General features: G+C 42.8%; 1 protein-coding gene across 8 annotated transcripts in view; it reads right to left on the reverse strand.

The window, feature by feature from the left end:
• Positions 1-8,769: 8,769 nt before the first annotated feature.
• Positions 8,770-16,205, reverse strand: part of NKTR (natural killer cell triggering receptor) — an 85,091-nt gene continuing 77,655 nt past the window's right edge. For 6 of the 8 annotated variants that reach the window (XM_030549934.1, XM_030549933.1, XM_030549930.1 and 3 more), the window contains 4 exons: positions 16,087-16,182; positions 15,351-15,410; positions 14,581-14,685; positions 8,770-11,370 (listed from right to left, as the gene is read on the reverse strand). In XM_030549934.1, coding sequence (XP_030405794.1) covers positions 11,292-11,370; positions 14,581-14,685; positions 15,351-15,410; positions 16,087-16,182 — 340 coding nt within the window. In that variant the 3' untranslated portion in view covers positions 8,770-11,291. The remainder of the gene's footprint in view (positions 11,371-14,580; positions 14,686-15,350; positions 15,411-16,086; positions 16,183-16,205) is intronic. The other 2 variants (XM_030549932.1, XM_030549931.1) reach the window with 1 other exon arrangement.

Raw genomic sequence — 16,205 nt, forward strand, 5'->3', positions numbered from 1 at the left:
GCCTTTGCCAAGCCCAAGCAACAGCCAGGATGGGGAGGCAAAGGGCTCTGGGAAGCCACAAATGGGGCACGTGGCACCCACTGGCCAGGGGCACACAGCTCCAGCTGCAGCCCACAGCCAAAGCTGCAGGGCTGGGGTGCAGTCACAGGGGGCATGCAGCCCCCGCTCTGGAGCTGGACGCAGCTGCGGGACGCAGCCTGGCTGCAGCCGCCCTGCCTGCAAGCCGCAGGGAAGGGGCTGCAGGGTCCCTGCTTCCAGCCATCCAGCCCCAGTTACAGCAGGGCAGGGGCACACAGTCCCACCTCCAGCCCCTGAAAGCTGACGCGTAAGAAGTCATGGATGTCCAGTAAAGTCATGGAATCTGTGACTGCTGTGACTAAGTGGTAGCGTTAATTATCAATTCCACCAGGTAGTGGCACAGGCCTTTCAACCACCCCTCTGCCTTTGGAGACTTATAGATCTTGCTGGACTCCTGAATTCTCTAGGGCAGAATGTTCTCCAGCCACTGGACCAGTGAATTAATGGTCCTGAAGGGCGTTAGAAACACCAGTTGTCTGCAATCATCAAAACATTAGCTCTCAGATGTTCCCTTCCTTGATGTTGTCTTCACAAGACACCATGATTTATGGATGCCAAGACAGATCCAGCACAAGAGGAAGCAGAGTCTAGTGCCTTTGCCTGGGGCTCGGACAACCTGGTTTCAATTCCTTGCTCTGCCACAGGCTGTGTGAACATGGAGTATGTGATGCAATGTCTCTGTGCTTCAGTATCTCCTCTGTAAAAAGGAGACAATAAACAGCACTTCTCTACCTCGCAGGGGTGTTGTGAAGGCGAATACATTAAAGATTGTGTAGAGACTACCGCAGTGGAGGCCATATTGATCGAGAGAGGGAAGGGGACAGGAACAGTGATGGGGAGCATTGATTGCAGAGCTGAGAGATTTTACAATCGAAGGCCAGGGTTGTGGTGAGGACTCAGAGGTTTCTTCTCTCCTCTTACATAACATCTGTGAATTCCCTAGCAACAGAGCAGCCACAGGTAGTGAGCCACCTGATTAAGCTGAGCTGTGTTCCCCAAGGGCTCAGTCTAATGTTTCCTGCCATCAGGAGCTTTCATCCTACTTTGCAGCGAAGACAAACTGGAGCCCTTACCTCATACTAGTGTGCACTTGGTTGGAATGGAACGACACCCATCAGTAAATGAGCAGGAGCGGCTCCAGGCCCCAGCACACCAAGCACGTGCTTGGGGCGGCATGCTGCGGGGGGCGCTCTGCCGGTCGTCGGGAGGGCGGCAGGCGACTCCGGTGGTCCACCAAAGCCGCGGGACCAGCGGACCCTCCGCAGGCATGCCTGCGGGAGGTTCATCGGAGCCGCCTGCCGCCCTCCTGGTGACTGGCAGAGCGTCCCCTGTGGCATGCCGCCCTACTTGGGGTGGCGAAATGTCTAGAGCTGCTCCTGTAAATAAGGATCACCAACACAAGGGTTTCACAGTTCAGCTGTTCGAGCAAGCTAGAGCAAACACACTGAGTTTGAATCCTAAATCCCATCAGCTCCTTTAATAATCCCAGCCATCGGTCCATCCCATTTCACAACAGGGTGAACAGGAGAAATCTGCTGTGCTCTGTGTGAAGATCTATTGCTCCATGACTGATAAAAGCCAATGAGAAATGCCAAGATCTACTGCTCACGTGGGGGATCATTAACACTTCCCTTAAAGATGGTTTAAAACTCTTAACAAACAAACAAACAAACAAACAAAACCAACCACCTGAAACTTTAATTTCAATAAAAAGCAGCAAAGAGTCCTGTGGCTCCTTAAAGACTAACAGATGTATTGGAGCATGAGCTTTCATGGGTGAATACCCACTTCCTCAGACACATGTAATGGAAATTTCCAGAGGCAGGTATAAATATGCAGGCAAGAATCAATCTAGAGATAACGAGGTTAGTCCAATCAGGGAGGATGAGGCCCTCTTCTAGCAGTTGAGGTATGAACACCAAGGAGAAGCTGCTTTTGTAGTTGGCTAGCCATTCACAGTCTTTGTTTAATCCTGATCTGATTGTTTCAAATTTGCAAATGAACTGAAGTTAAGCAGTTTCTCTTTGAAGTCTGGTCTAAAAGTTGCTGTAAGATGGCTACCTTTACATCTTCTATTGTGTGGCCAGGAAGGCTGAAGTGTTCTCCTACATGTTTTTGTATATTGCCGTTCCTTATATCTGACTTGTGTCCATTTATCCTTTTTCATAGGGACTGTCCAATTTATTTTCAATGACAATTAACCGTTTGAAGAAATAAGAAGGTTACTCACTCTATGCATTAACTGAAGTTCTTTGAGATGGCTGTCCGGTGGGTGTTGAATCTGTGCTTCTGCACTTGTAATCAGAGATTTTTAGTAGCAGTGCCTGGTTGGGTATCACATGCACTGATCCCCTCTCACACTGTCTCTGGCGGTTACACAGCGCCGTGACACCAATTCCCACTCACGTCCTTCTCTACCGCAGAGCCACTAGCATGAAAACTCTGAAGTACAGGTGAGGAGGGAAGGGTTGTGGAGGAACCGCAGGGACAAGCATCTGAAAGAACCTCACTTACTGCATATGGTGAGTAACCTTCTCTTCTTCTTCAAGGGATGTCCCTGTGGATGCACCACTTTAGGTGATGGTAGAGCAGTGCCCCTCAGTGGAAGGGAGAAGTTTCAAAGTTGCAGTCATGGCAGATGATAAAACCACAAGTCCCAGTACAGCGTATGATGTTGAGCGCTGCTCTATGGTATAGTGCTATGTGAACTTATGGGTTGACACCCAGGTTGCTGGTCTGCAGATGTCTGCAATGGGCACATTGTTGAGGGAGGCTATCAGTGTAGCAAGAGCTTTGGTGAAGCGTCTGTGGGTCCCTGGTGGGGGTTGTAGCTATTGATGGCGATGGCAAAAGTCAATGCAGCTGGAGATCCATTTCGACAGCCTTTGCCTGGGTATGGCATCTCCCTTAGATTGTTCGTCCATGGAAAGAAATAACTTTGGTGACTTTCTGAAAGACTTTGGCCTTTCAGTGTAAAATGCTAGTGCCCTTCAGATGTCCAGGATATGAAACATTGCTTCTTGCTTGTTCCCGTGAGGATCTGGGAAGAACGATAGGAGATGGATGGGTTGATTCAAATGGAATGATGGAACTATTTTATGTAGGAAGTTTGGGTGTGGTCATAGGGTAACTTTGTTTTCGAAAAATATTGTGTATGGGGGATATGCCATGAGGGCCCCCAGTTCTCCCACTTGTCATAGAGTTGCCAACTTTCTAATTGCACAAAACGAAAAATCTTAGCCCTGCCCCTTCCGAGGCCCTGCCCCCATTCACTCCAGCCCCCTCCTTCTGTCACTTGCTCTTCTCCACCCTCACTCACTTTCACTGGGACGGGCAGGGGGTTGAGGTGCGGGAGGTAGGCACTCTAAGGCTCCAAGATAGGGCCATAAATGAGAGGTTCAGGGTGCGGGAGGGGGCTCCAGGCTGGGGCAGAGGGGTTCAGTGTGCGAGGGCTCTGCGCTGGGGCAGCGGGTTGGGGTTCAGGGGGGTGAGGGCTCTCTCTGGGGAGTGCAGACTCTGTGGTGGGCCAGGGATGAGGGGTTTGGGGTACAGGAGGCTCCAGGTTTGAGGGGAGGATCAGGGCTGGGGCATGGGCTTACCTCCAGCAGCTCCCAGTCAGCAGCGCAGTGGAGGGTGCTAAGGCAGGGTTCCTGCCTGTCCTGACTCCACACTGCACCCCAGAAATGGCCAGCAGGTCTGGCTTCCAGGCGGAGGCATAGCAGGTAGCTCTGTGTGCTGCTGTCACCTGCAGGCACCACTCCCGCAGCTCCCATTGGCCACAGATCCCAGCCAATGGGAGTGAGGAGGCGGTGCTTGGGCAGCGTGCGGAGCCCCATGGTCCCCCTCCACCTAGGAGCCGGACCTGCTGGTCACTTCCGGGGTGCAGCATGGAGCCAGGACAGGTTGGGACTAGCTTGCCTTAGACCCTCAGCACCGCCAACCAGACTTTTAATGGCCTGGTCAGTGGTGCTGACCGGAGACACCAGGGTCCCTTTTCGACCAGGTGTTTCAGTCGAAAAATGGACACTGGGTCACCCATGTCAGGCGGATGTAATAGCAACAAGGAAGGCCACCTGCATGGAGAGGTGGAGAAGTGAGCACACTGCTATGGCTCAAAAGGGGACCCTCTAAGGTATCACAGCACCAGACTGTGGTCCCATGATGGAGTGGGGGCTTATATTTCAGGGTAATGGCTGCAAAGACCCTGGAGAAAATGTTTAGTGGTAGGATGGACAAAGATTGAGAACTCATCCATTTTGTGGTGGAAAGCTGTGATTGCCTCAAGGTGGACGCTGATTGAGCTCACTGAGACACCTGATTTCTTGAAGGCCAGTATGTAATCCAATACCAAAAACCAAGACCCACCTTAATAAATCCTGACTAGAACTTTCTACATCATCGGGAAACAGAAAAAGGGCCATTGCCCTGTCTCCTCCATGTGCTTGTTTGCCTCAGTCACCTATTCTGTCTTGTCTTTTAGATTACAGGTCTGTCGCAACTTACGCGCATTTAACATGCGCAATTTTAACTTTCTGCTGTATGGCAGGAGTCTGGGGGGCATGGCCTCAAGTGGAAGAGGGATGGCCTCAAGATTGAAAGGTCCTGGGGCACCAGCTGTGACTGTGAGTTTCAGGGCCTTTAAATCACCTAGGGGGCACCCAGCTGCAGAGGTGGCTGGTAGCCCCTGGGGCAAACTAAAGGGCTCAAGGCTCCAGCCACCGTGGAGCTCCGGGCCCTTTAAATGCCAGCCCCAGCCCGGCTGCCAAAGCTGCGGGCGGGATTTAAAGGGCTCCTCCAGGCTCCCTACTGTGGTGGGAAGCTTGGTGGAGCCTTTAAATCCCGCCCGCAGCTCCAGTGGCTGGGCTGGGGCGGCATTTAAAGGGCTTCTCCAGGCTCCCTGAGGCTTGGGGATATAATTTGGAGTATACGCGGTTTTCACTTTACATGATAACTGCAGAATGGAACCCCCATGTAAGATAAGACTTGCCTGAATAAGCAGTTTCTGTATTTTTTACACAGTACTTAGCATAACGGGGGCCCAACATGGCTGGCCCCTGGGTACTATCACTGCTAAATAAGTTCCATTTTAAAAAAAAAATCATTTGCCGTTCACCTTTAAGGGCTTTAAATATGACAGATTGCAAAATAGTAAGGACATCTATTTATATATACACCTAAGCAGAGTCAGGATGAGCTCTACCCTGACATCTGGTGGTGAATTATGGCAAGTGTGGAAAAGAATTTCAGGGGCTGATCGTGTTTGCATAGGCACACCCACTCCGCTTGGCATAGCCCACGGCAGCCTGGGATGGTTGCTTTGGCAGCTGTGGGATCCCCAGTTTCTTTGTTGTTGGGGCGGGAGGAGTGGAGCGTTGTCACCCTGATTGTGTGGATGAGGAACTGTGAAACTGCTTTGTGACAGGGAGTCTCACCATCAATTGACTGGCACTCGCTAGACAAGGGCTCCTTGTGTGAAGCAGAAGCACTAATTGCACCTTCTCTTCTCTCTACTGTTGAATGTCAGAGCTGATTTTTGATTCCCTTAAGAATCTAAGTTACAGGTTACTGAGTTGAACTCACTTTGGGTTAATACTGCACCAGCACTGGGGTTCCCCTACTATGAGCTAAAATCACTAAAGAGCTTTGCTAACTAGTGGGAGAGCCTGAAGCTATATTGCAGAGCAGAGCAGTTTTTGGGACAGTTGGAGTGGCCCACAGAGTGAGCAGAGCCGAGCAGTTTGCAGGGCCGGCTGGAGCGGATCACAGGTCGGCTGGTGAAGCAGAGCAGCTGGCAGAGTGGAGTGGAGCGGAGCTGAGCAGTTCATGGGGAAGGCGGAAGCAGAATCCCACGGAGAGGCAGGGCAGTCGGCCCCGGACCACGTTAAGGTGCCCCTTTCTACCCAGGCTGGGGGGGGGGGTGTCTGGAAAACCCTGCAGATAGACTCTTGAATTCTGAGGCTGCACTGACCTGGGACAGAGACTTTTGGGTTGCGGGACTTTTGGGACATTTGAGGTATTGGATTTTGGAGTCTTGGGGTGATTTTGGGGTTGCTGGACTCAAGAGCCCAAGGAAAAGGACACGGCCTAGTTGAGGTGTTTTTCCAATCTAATGCTATGTTGTTTATCTCATGTTATTAAACATTTTCTGCTACACCAAGACTCTTTGCTTGCGAGAAGGGAAATATTGCCTCTTTGAGGCACCCAGGGATGTGTGTGTAAGATTTTCCCAGGTTACTGGGTGGGGGTTTGAGCTCGTTTGCATTACTTTGTAGGGAAGGGACCACTATGTATTGAACCTGGCCCTTGCTGCTATCAATTCGGCCTGGCAGAAGGGTTACACACATACACACACACACCCAGTACCAGTGTTTTAGCTTTATAAAACACTGGTAATATATCCTAACTGGTTATACCCATGCAATTCCATTGACTTCAGGTTGAATCGATGTAATTTTAAATGCAGAAATTGGTCCCTTTAATTAACAGTTTATAAAATTTTAATAAGAGATTTAACCTCCTATAAATAAATAGCTAAAAACTAAAATGCAGGTGGATAAGTGTGTTTCAGAACCATATTAATACAAAAAGTTGTTTATATTGGTGTAAGACTGCAGGAGAATTTGACGCTTTATCTTGTGATTTAAATCCTAGGCAGCATTCGTGTTGGAAATTACACCAGATGAGTTCCAGCATACTGCAGCTCAAGGGCATCCAAATGCTGCATTCTGCTCCAAACAGTAAGCATGATCATGATGAACCACGTAAGGTCATCAACAGAAATTTAATACACTGTCAGCCAGTGGGTGATCCTCAGCTAGAGCATTTTAAAATGCTTCCTATCACCCCAGGACAAGGACACAAACAACCCTCATGTAAAGGTGATACTGGAACTAGAGTGCAAATCTATTTAAAAAAGAAAAACTGCATTTATGTTGCTGCTTTTTAAACTGTTTAGAGCAGAAGAGCTAGTTATTCATGTGATGGATTCCATTATGCCCAAAGTTATTTTCCTCCCTTAGGCATATTAAAAAGGAAATTGCTTACCTGTAATTATAGATTCCTGAAAATAGTATCCTCTACAGAGCTACATTGCTAGAGCATTCTGGATGCCATGTAGTTGATAAGCTAATAAAACCAGACAGAAATATGAAGACATAACCCACTGAACCAAATTTAGGTTTCTTTAAAATGGGATTCTACTATATTTGAAACATAGGTATTATGTTCTAGGATTTTAGATTTCAATTTTATGGAATGAGGCCCTGAACTAACAATACATCCCTTAATATATGGAGATATACTTATTTCACAGAACTGGAAGGGACCTTGAAAGGTCATTGAGTCCAGCCCCCTGCCTTCACTAGCAGGGCCAAGTACTGATTTTGCCCCTGATCCCTAAGTGGCCCCGTCAAAGATTGAACTCACAACCCTGGGTTTAGCAGGCCAGTGCCCAAACCACTGAGCTAGCCCTCCCCCCTGACAACTAGATTATTTTTTTAGCTGTATTACCTACTCTGTCTACTGTTTATCTCCACATACAATTCTATAAACTGTGGTTAAAGAGAAATAAATATGCAGGGCTGGATTCTGGTCTTATAGCAGTGTAATTTTCAGAGTGGAAACAAAATGTAAATTTTAACAGTGAGTAATTAATTGGTGGAACAATCTACTTAGGGTCATGATGGATTTTCAATCACTAAATTTTCAAGTCAAGATTGGATGTTTTTGTAAAAGATCTGCTCTAGGAATTATTTTGGGGAAGTTCTATGGCCTGTGTTATAGCAGGTAAGATTAGATGATCACCGTGATCCCTCCTGGCCTTGGGATCTATGGATTCCACTGACTTTTGCTTGCAGTTTACACTAAAAGACAGAGATCACATTTTGGCCCACACTGTAGAAAATAGAGGTCAGCCAGCTCATGCCAGAGACTAGATCTAACAACACAGATGCATGCCCCTCCCTGCAGGAAATCCATTTTTACCATGTACAGTGGCAATTAGTCTGTCCATTAAGACAATGCTGATCTTTCCATGAAATCCAGTTTTTCTGGAAAAGAAGTTCTAGAAGACTTAACGGCTTAGTTTGCTAAGCCATTATATCTGCTGACCAAAACTAATCCCACGTTCTGAGTGTTATACAAATGATGTGGCAATGTGTATTTGGGAAATAATATTTAGCTCAGCATTTAAAGTGAGAATTTCAGCCAAGATCTGTTACGTGTATTCTTTCACCAAGAATAGGCACCTTTTACATATCTTGATTTGGTGTCTGATCACTTCCTTGCTTCAAAACTTTTCAAAATATTTGTTCCTCAAGCAGCTATTATGTAAATTCACTATATAGATGTATACAAGAAACAATGGGCTTAAACTGCAGCAAGGGAGATTTAGGTTGGACATTAGGAAAAAGTTCCTAACTGTCAGGGTAGTTAAACACTGGAATAGATTGCCCAGGGAAGTTGTGGAATCTCCATCTCTGGAGATATTTAAGAGTAGGTTAGATAAATGTCTATTAGGGATGGTCTAGACAGTATTTGGTCCTGCCACGAGGGCAGGGGACTGGACTCGATGACCTCTTGAGGTCCCTTCCAGTCCTAGAGTCTATGAGTCTATGAATCCTTTCCTATATTGGTCAGGAAGACAAAAGACAACTTGTAGTCTTTTAGAGAGGAAACAAACACACAGATGGATATAGAACTTGAAGTATACTTTTAATTTCTTTAAGTTCCCCTCTTAAGTAATAGAGGAATTTTTTCAAATGTGAAGAAATCAGTGTTTGCATATATGTACAAAAATTCCATTGACATTTCTAACCACTCCCTGTTTCTGAATAACAAATTTGCAGTAAGTAAACAGAACATTATAAAAAGGCTCAATAGTGCATTTTCTATTAGGACAATTCGACGTAATACAGAGTGAATCCCTTTAAAAAGCGACAACTGCTGATGTGGACCATAAAAATATAACATTCTAGCAGTCTGCTTTGGACTGGTATAATTATTAGTTAACAGTATTTCTATTGCACCCTGTTTTTCTAGCTTTAAAAGTCAACTCTAGCCTGAAACATGACAAAGTTATAGCCTGGGAACACTTTTTGTTTTGACCCCATGTGATATGGCAGTGTTTAAGATTTTGGATGCCTTATTTCATGTTTAGCACTTAAAATAGTAAAACTTTAATATGAATTAATCCCTTGCAAACAAGGTGAAATATTCACTTGCTTTTGCATTTAAAATTATGGATCTGCTCCAAATAACATTCTAGTTGTTTTGAGTTAGCAATGACATTCATTCATTGATTAGCAGGTTGCAACTTTATTAGAAAAATTTCTGTAAACCTGCATGACCTGCTAGAACACAACTATTTATAGCTTCAGTTGAATGTATATTTCAAGAACTTACAAAATATGGATTTAAAAGATTGTGGGTGTGCTTTTTCTTTTAAAGCTACCATAAGTGTTAGAAGGGTTTAATCCTAACTTTTGGAATTAAGAACCTGATTTGGACTTATGTTTGAAAGCTAGATATTCATATCTCAATTAGTTTAGAACTAGGTATCCCAGGACCTTGCAAACTGACTTCCCCCTCTTATCTATGCACAGAAGGTAAGCGGAGTATGACATTACATTTTCAACCTTTTTTTTTAATTTCCTTTGCATGTTTCAGTTGAGCACCTAAAGACTAATTTTTAGTAATTTAATGCTATCAAAATTATTGAATTAACTAAGAAGAAAATTGACAATTTTATACTTCAAAGCTCCTGATAAAAAAAATTTTACTGTTGCAAAAACATTTGAGAAAAGTAAATCTCAAAGTAATACAGAAAGTTAGTAAAGCAAGCTATTATAGTACATTGCAGTACTCATTAGCACCGCTAAAGCTATATTAGTCAGCTTTTCCATTATAAACCCAGATTTCAGGAGTTTATTACTGCCATTTAAATAAAAAAAATCATTTCTTAGTATACAAATTCTTAAACAATGAAAAATGTATTTATTTACAAGTAATTTTAAATCAGTTGAACCAGAGTTTTGCAAAAAATTATTCAACACAACTTTTGCAAACCATTTGTCCATAATGTGGACTCACTTTTGGTATCAAACTTTCAAAGTATTGTGGATACTTTTTATTAAGGATATCACTTTTATAGCAATGCCATATTACAGATTAATAAATAGTCCAATAACTGCACAATGACATCGCCCTAAGACAGAAGGGATACATCCTAACTTAGAAGAAAATGTTTTACCTACAAACATTTTGGAATGGGCCATTACGATTTATTCTGTCAAAACTATTTTTCATGTCTATTTTCATGGACTTATAATGTGACTCAAAGATTTATAACATTCAGCTTCAAAGACAAACTGATGTGCTCCACGCACAGTGGCATGAAATGAAATAGGACTGCCTAGAAGCAATTTTTTTTTCTGGGGTCTTAAACACTGAGTTAATTATCACAAAGAAAATCACTTAAAAACATTTAAGTTCTTAGACAACAACTCGGATATTAAGAATCAACTCTGATTCATCACCCTTTTCTTTGCACATTGTGCCGAATTATTACAATCTGCTTGGTATACAATATCTCACCCTTTTCCTTATACCTTTGCAATAGCAAGGTACAAAGGGGTTGAGTGTTAAGACAGTGTGGCAGTCGGATTTCATCACCTTGCTACTGTTACTCAAATCTACGTTTATAAGAAGTATGTACAAGACACCACTGAACTGACGGCCAGCATTTAAAAATAAGCATTTTAATAAAATATACAGATGGCAGCCTTTACAAATATTTTTCTTCAAAGTTTTATAGTTATCAGCATTTACTTCAAAATAATAGGCTGAGAGCCCTCCGGTATTTATACGGATACTTTGAGACAGTACAGATTGCTGCACCCAGAAAGGGAATACCAGCAAATGTACATAAATGTAATTTCATGGCTTGGAAAATGCGATTCAATCAAGTAAAGTTAATCTTCATAGTTTGTTACAGTAGCATTTGGTATAAGGGAAAAAACCCAAAACCTTAGCTGAGTTGTGCTCAAAATGTCCATTCATCAATGCAGCCAGTCAAACGAATCCACTGCTAATAAGCAAGTTTCACCTCACTCAGGAAACATCCTTCACCTTCACTTGTGACACTGACAGAACAAAGGTATTACAACATTTACACAGAATTACTAATCACAATCTACATTGCTGAGGAGACATTCTCAGCTAGATCTGCTGCTTTCACTGGGGCTTCGGTTGTTAGAGGAACTGCGATCACTTTCACTGTCAGAGCCATAAGACCTACAATTTAAAAAAAAAAAAAGAAAAAAGATTAAAACTTCATACAAATCAGATTTCTATCTGTTTGTTTCAAGTTCAAAACTGTGGTGATCCAAATCTTAGGAGATGAGTGTAGGTGAAAAGAAAAAATCTGTGTAAACTTCTACAGGAACACAATATATATCCATTTTGAAGCACTTGGAGGAGAGGAAGGAGATCGGGAACAGTCAGCATGGATTCACCAAGGGCAAGTCATGCCTGACCAACCTGATTGCCTTTTATGATGAGATAACTGGCTCTGTGGATATGGGGAAAGCAGTGAATGTGATATATCGGTCTCCCACAGTATTCTTGCGAGCAAGTTAAAAAAAGTATGGATGGGATGAATGGAGCATAAAGTGGACAGAAACCTGGCTAGATCGTTGGGCTCAACAGGTAGTGATCAACAGCTTGATGTTTAGTTGGCAGCCAGTATCAAGCGGAGTGCCCCAGGGGTCGGTCTTGGGGCCAGTTTTATTCAACATCTTCATTAATGATCTGGATGATGGGATGGATTGCACCCTCAGCAAGTTTGATGATGACACTAAGCTAGCAGGAGAGGTAGATATGCTGGAGAGTAGAGATTAGGATGGAAGAATCCCATGCACAGCTACAGGCTGAGGACTGACTGGCTAAGCGGCAGTTATGCAGAAAAAGACCTGGGGATTATAGTGGACGAGAAGCTGGATGAGAGTCAACAGTGTGCCCTTGTTGTCAAGAAGGCTAATGGCATTTTGGACTGTATAAGCAGGGGCATTGCCAGCAGATCGAGGGACATGATCATTCCCCTCTATTCGGCACTTGTGAGGCACTGGAATGGGTTATCTAGGGAGGTGGTGGAATCTCCTTCCTTAGAGGTTTTTAAGGTCAGGCTTGACAAAGCCCTGGCTGGGATAATTTAGATGGGAATTGGTCCTGCTTTGAGCAGGGGGTTGGACTAGATGACCTCCTGAGGTCCCGTCCAACCCTGATATTCTATGATTCTTTGATTATAACCCTAATCTTCTATGATTCCATTGAAAATCTCATCATTTTGACAGAGCGTCATCATTTCAAAGCCTATTTGTTACATCCAAAATGTTGCTAAATTTCCAGAGTTTGCAGTGAGGTCAACAGGGCATTTCCATTAACTTCAATGTGGCCAGGATATCACCCACACTAACTAAATTTTGGAAGCAGAACCAAGAGATGTATTTTGTTTTGCCTGAGTTCAGTGAGCTAGCACAGGCTGAACAGGCAGTGTCTTTCTGAATGGATCCTTAGAGCTGTTTTACTTGTATTTTCTCCAAGGGCCTAATCCTGCAAAAACCTTACCTCATGCAAGTAATATCAAATCAACACGTGAGAAGGGGTTTGCAAGACTGGGCCCCCTGAAATGATAAAACTAGGTTTTGGAAATATCAGCATATCAAAATGAGCACAGGCACTTTCTGGCTGTACAAACCAGAAGTGTTGACTACTTGGCCAATGGCCAGGATGCAGCTTGCTTGATTTTCTTTTTTGGTCCTTCTGGTTGTGAAGAAAACCTTCCAAAGGCAAATAAGTGTACCCTGATCCAATGGAGTCTTCCTGATGTTTGCAGGAAGGCTGAAACAATTATTCAGAGGGCTCTACTTCCCACCCTCCATTATCCTCATGAGGATGTCAACATTAATGCAGAATGAAACAACTTTATGGGCATGTCTACACAGTGTGGTATGCACACCAGTGTGGGGGTGTCAATTCTAGTGTTGTGCACTAACTGACTGACATAGACCCTGTTGGTGCGCACTAAAAGTTCTCTAGTGCACAGTAGAGAACTTTGAGTGCACACCAGCAGGGTCTACACAAGCCAGTTAGCATGCAACACATTGGTGAAAGTTAGAATTCACACCTCACTGATGTATGTTACTGCACTGTGCAGACAAGTCCTATGTCACCAGTGGATGGAATGGGTAGGGGTGGGAGTGATTTCCACAGGCTAGAAACAGAATTGTTACAAGGAGAGAAATATAGAGGAAACAAGAAAATTGGGGAATGAAAAAGAAAGGAGAATGGAGAAGGAAGAAAAAAGGGGCAGAAACAGTGATGTTGCTGAACACTGGCACATTTTCTCACCCAAGTGATGCTGGTTGAGAGAACAACAACTAAAATTTAACTTAACTTACTACCGAACGATCATATTCCATCCTTGATCTTTGTGCAAACCTCCCACAGACATATGAAGGAATTCCATTGTGGATTGAGGGTGATATATAGTCCCAAATTTATACCATGGACCATACTGTACAGACAGCAATACCAGCAATGCACTAGGCTTGTAGACAATTCTTTTTTAAACATGTGCTAGGAATGTCACCTTTAACAGCAATTGGACTGTGAAGAATGTAGCCAAAGTCTATAGAAGTGTAAATGTAATTACACTTAGAGGTACTTTAATTGTAGCTGCAAAAAGAATAGGAGTACTTGTGGCACCTCAGAGATGAAGTGAGCTGTAGCTCACGAAAGCTTATGCTACAATACATTTGTTATTCTCTAAGGTGCCACAAGTACTCCTGTTCTTTTTGTGGATACAGACTAACACGGCTGCTACTCTGAAACTTTTAATTGTAGCTGTAATTACATTGTAGGAAGCATCATTTTGATTGTCATTCCTGTTAGCATAGTTATTTTTCATCTCCCTTTCACAAGATTTTTGTATTAGACATTGAGGTTTAGCTAAAAAGGATCTACCATCCAGTAGAATCTTGACAACTGAAGTAGTTTTCAGTCCTTTATACCCATGACATTTAAGCACAAGCGTGGTCAATTTTAAATTCTGCAAATACTGTTCCTGATTTAGCCAATGGGAATTAAATGACAGATTTTTAAAAAATGTGTATATGCATGTGTAGAGATGAACATATGCGCGCACACACACACACACAATGGATTACATATAATACAATGATTTCTCTCTCCTCTCAAATCCCTCTGCCCTCCTCTTTCCTTAGAATTCTTGGAAGTAGGGATTGCCTGTGTTTGTGTTCTCTCTCTATATTTCTGGTTCTTAATTTACCATTAAACAAATTTCCTAGTAACAGTACATTTTATACTTGAAAAAAGACTGCATCTATTGAAATGTTGTTCCTTATAAACTTCCAGTAAAGCACCTAAGGAAATTAATTGTGTACAGTTAAGTTTTTGAAATTGTGGCACTGAAAAATTACATACCTGGATCGTCTGTCATAACTTCGAGATCTGTGGTAGCTGTCACTCCTCTGACTTCTACTTCGACTACGACTTCTGCTATAGTAACTATCATAAGTATATGACCTACTTTAACAGGGAAAAAATAATGGAAGACTTTGGAAAGTTCTTTTCTAAAATGATCAAAATTAGAATTTTGGATGTTTCTTGTAAAGACATTTATATAAGGAAATATTTTTGTTGCTATATTCTTATTACTACTTGATAGATTTGGCAAATAAGCCAAAATAATTGTAAATGTAATAAAATGTTTATCAGGAAGAGTATAAAGTTCCTTCACAAAGCAGTGGTTTACCCAAATAAATAGTTTACTTTCAAAAATAATGTATTTTTAAATAAAATAAAATTTTTTACAAATCTGTCAACAAATTTTGCACAAAGTATAAAGAATATCAAGCCCTGACTTCCCTCCTTGACCATACGCTTGTAAAATACACAGCAGAAAAATTTTGGAGGGATTTAAAACGGAGGACAAAAGAGTAGAAAGCAGCAGTAAAGGGCACCAATCAATTCAATTCTCTTCAGGGCCTAATACCATGCCCATGACTGATATCTGGATACTCTGATTGCTCTTTTCTTCTTTTAAAACAATCTGATTTAATTTCAGGAAGGTAAGTTTGCAATATTTTGGCTTACTATAAAGCTGTACTTTGAACAATATCACTGTCTTAATATATTTGCTCATAATAAAAATTACTTTGTTTCCAGTATTCGTGTAGTATCATAATCCATACCTGGATCGACTGTGATGATCATATGAACTGCTTCTGGATCGACTTCTACTATAGGTTCGACTGTGACACAATCAAAGAAATACATTTTAATCATTAAATTCGGACCAAGGACTGAATTAGAAAAAAATTCTAAGTGACTTTCTTGATATTCCTTGTCCACACTGCATGACATTTAACATAATTATTCTTCAAAAATAAGCAGTTACAAAAATCTGTTTCTATTCTTAAAAAGCATACATATTTCAGAGTAGATTGCTTCCAGGATGCACCTGCATAGCTACAGCTCAATATCAAAAAAACTAATTTAACTTACTAGGATGTGTCTGATTTGTACTTTTGTGATAAACACATATTCAGAGTGTTCTTACCTCGATCACAGAAACTTACCTGTGATTAAGATTAAGATTTTGTCATGAGAATTTTTCAAAATCATGGACAGGTCATGGGCAATAAACAAAAATTCACAGAAGCCATGATCTGTCGGTAGGTGGGAGACTGACAGTCCAAGTCCCACTGCAGGGGATGGAGGGGAGGGACTGAGAGCCGCTTCAGCCCTGAGATCCAGAAGGGGGGCAAAGAGCTGAAAGCCATTCCAGCCATGCTACTCCAGACCCTGGAGGTGAGGGGTGGGAGGGCCCTGAGAAACGCTCCAGCTGAAGCTGAAGAAGTCATTGACATCCATTAAAGTCACAGAATTCATGATTCTGTGACCTCCCTGACAAAATCGTATCCTTACCTATGACTCTTGTAACTGTGATAAGATCTACTTCGACTTCTTGACCGATCTCTACTGTACCATCCTCTGCTTCGGCTTCTTGTATAGCTTCTTGATCTTTGAAAAACATATACAGTAAC

This window comes from Gopherus evgoodei, chromosome 2, assembly GCF_007399415.2.
Source record: "Gopherus evgoodei ecotype Sinaloan lineage chromosome 2, rGopEvg1_v1.p, whole genome shotgun sequence".
Taxonomy (NCBI): Eukaryota; Metazoa; Chordata; order Testudines; family Testudinidae; genus Gopherus; species Gopherus evgoodei.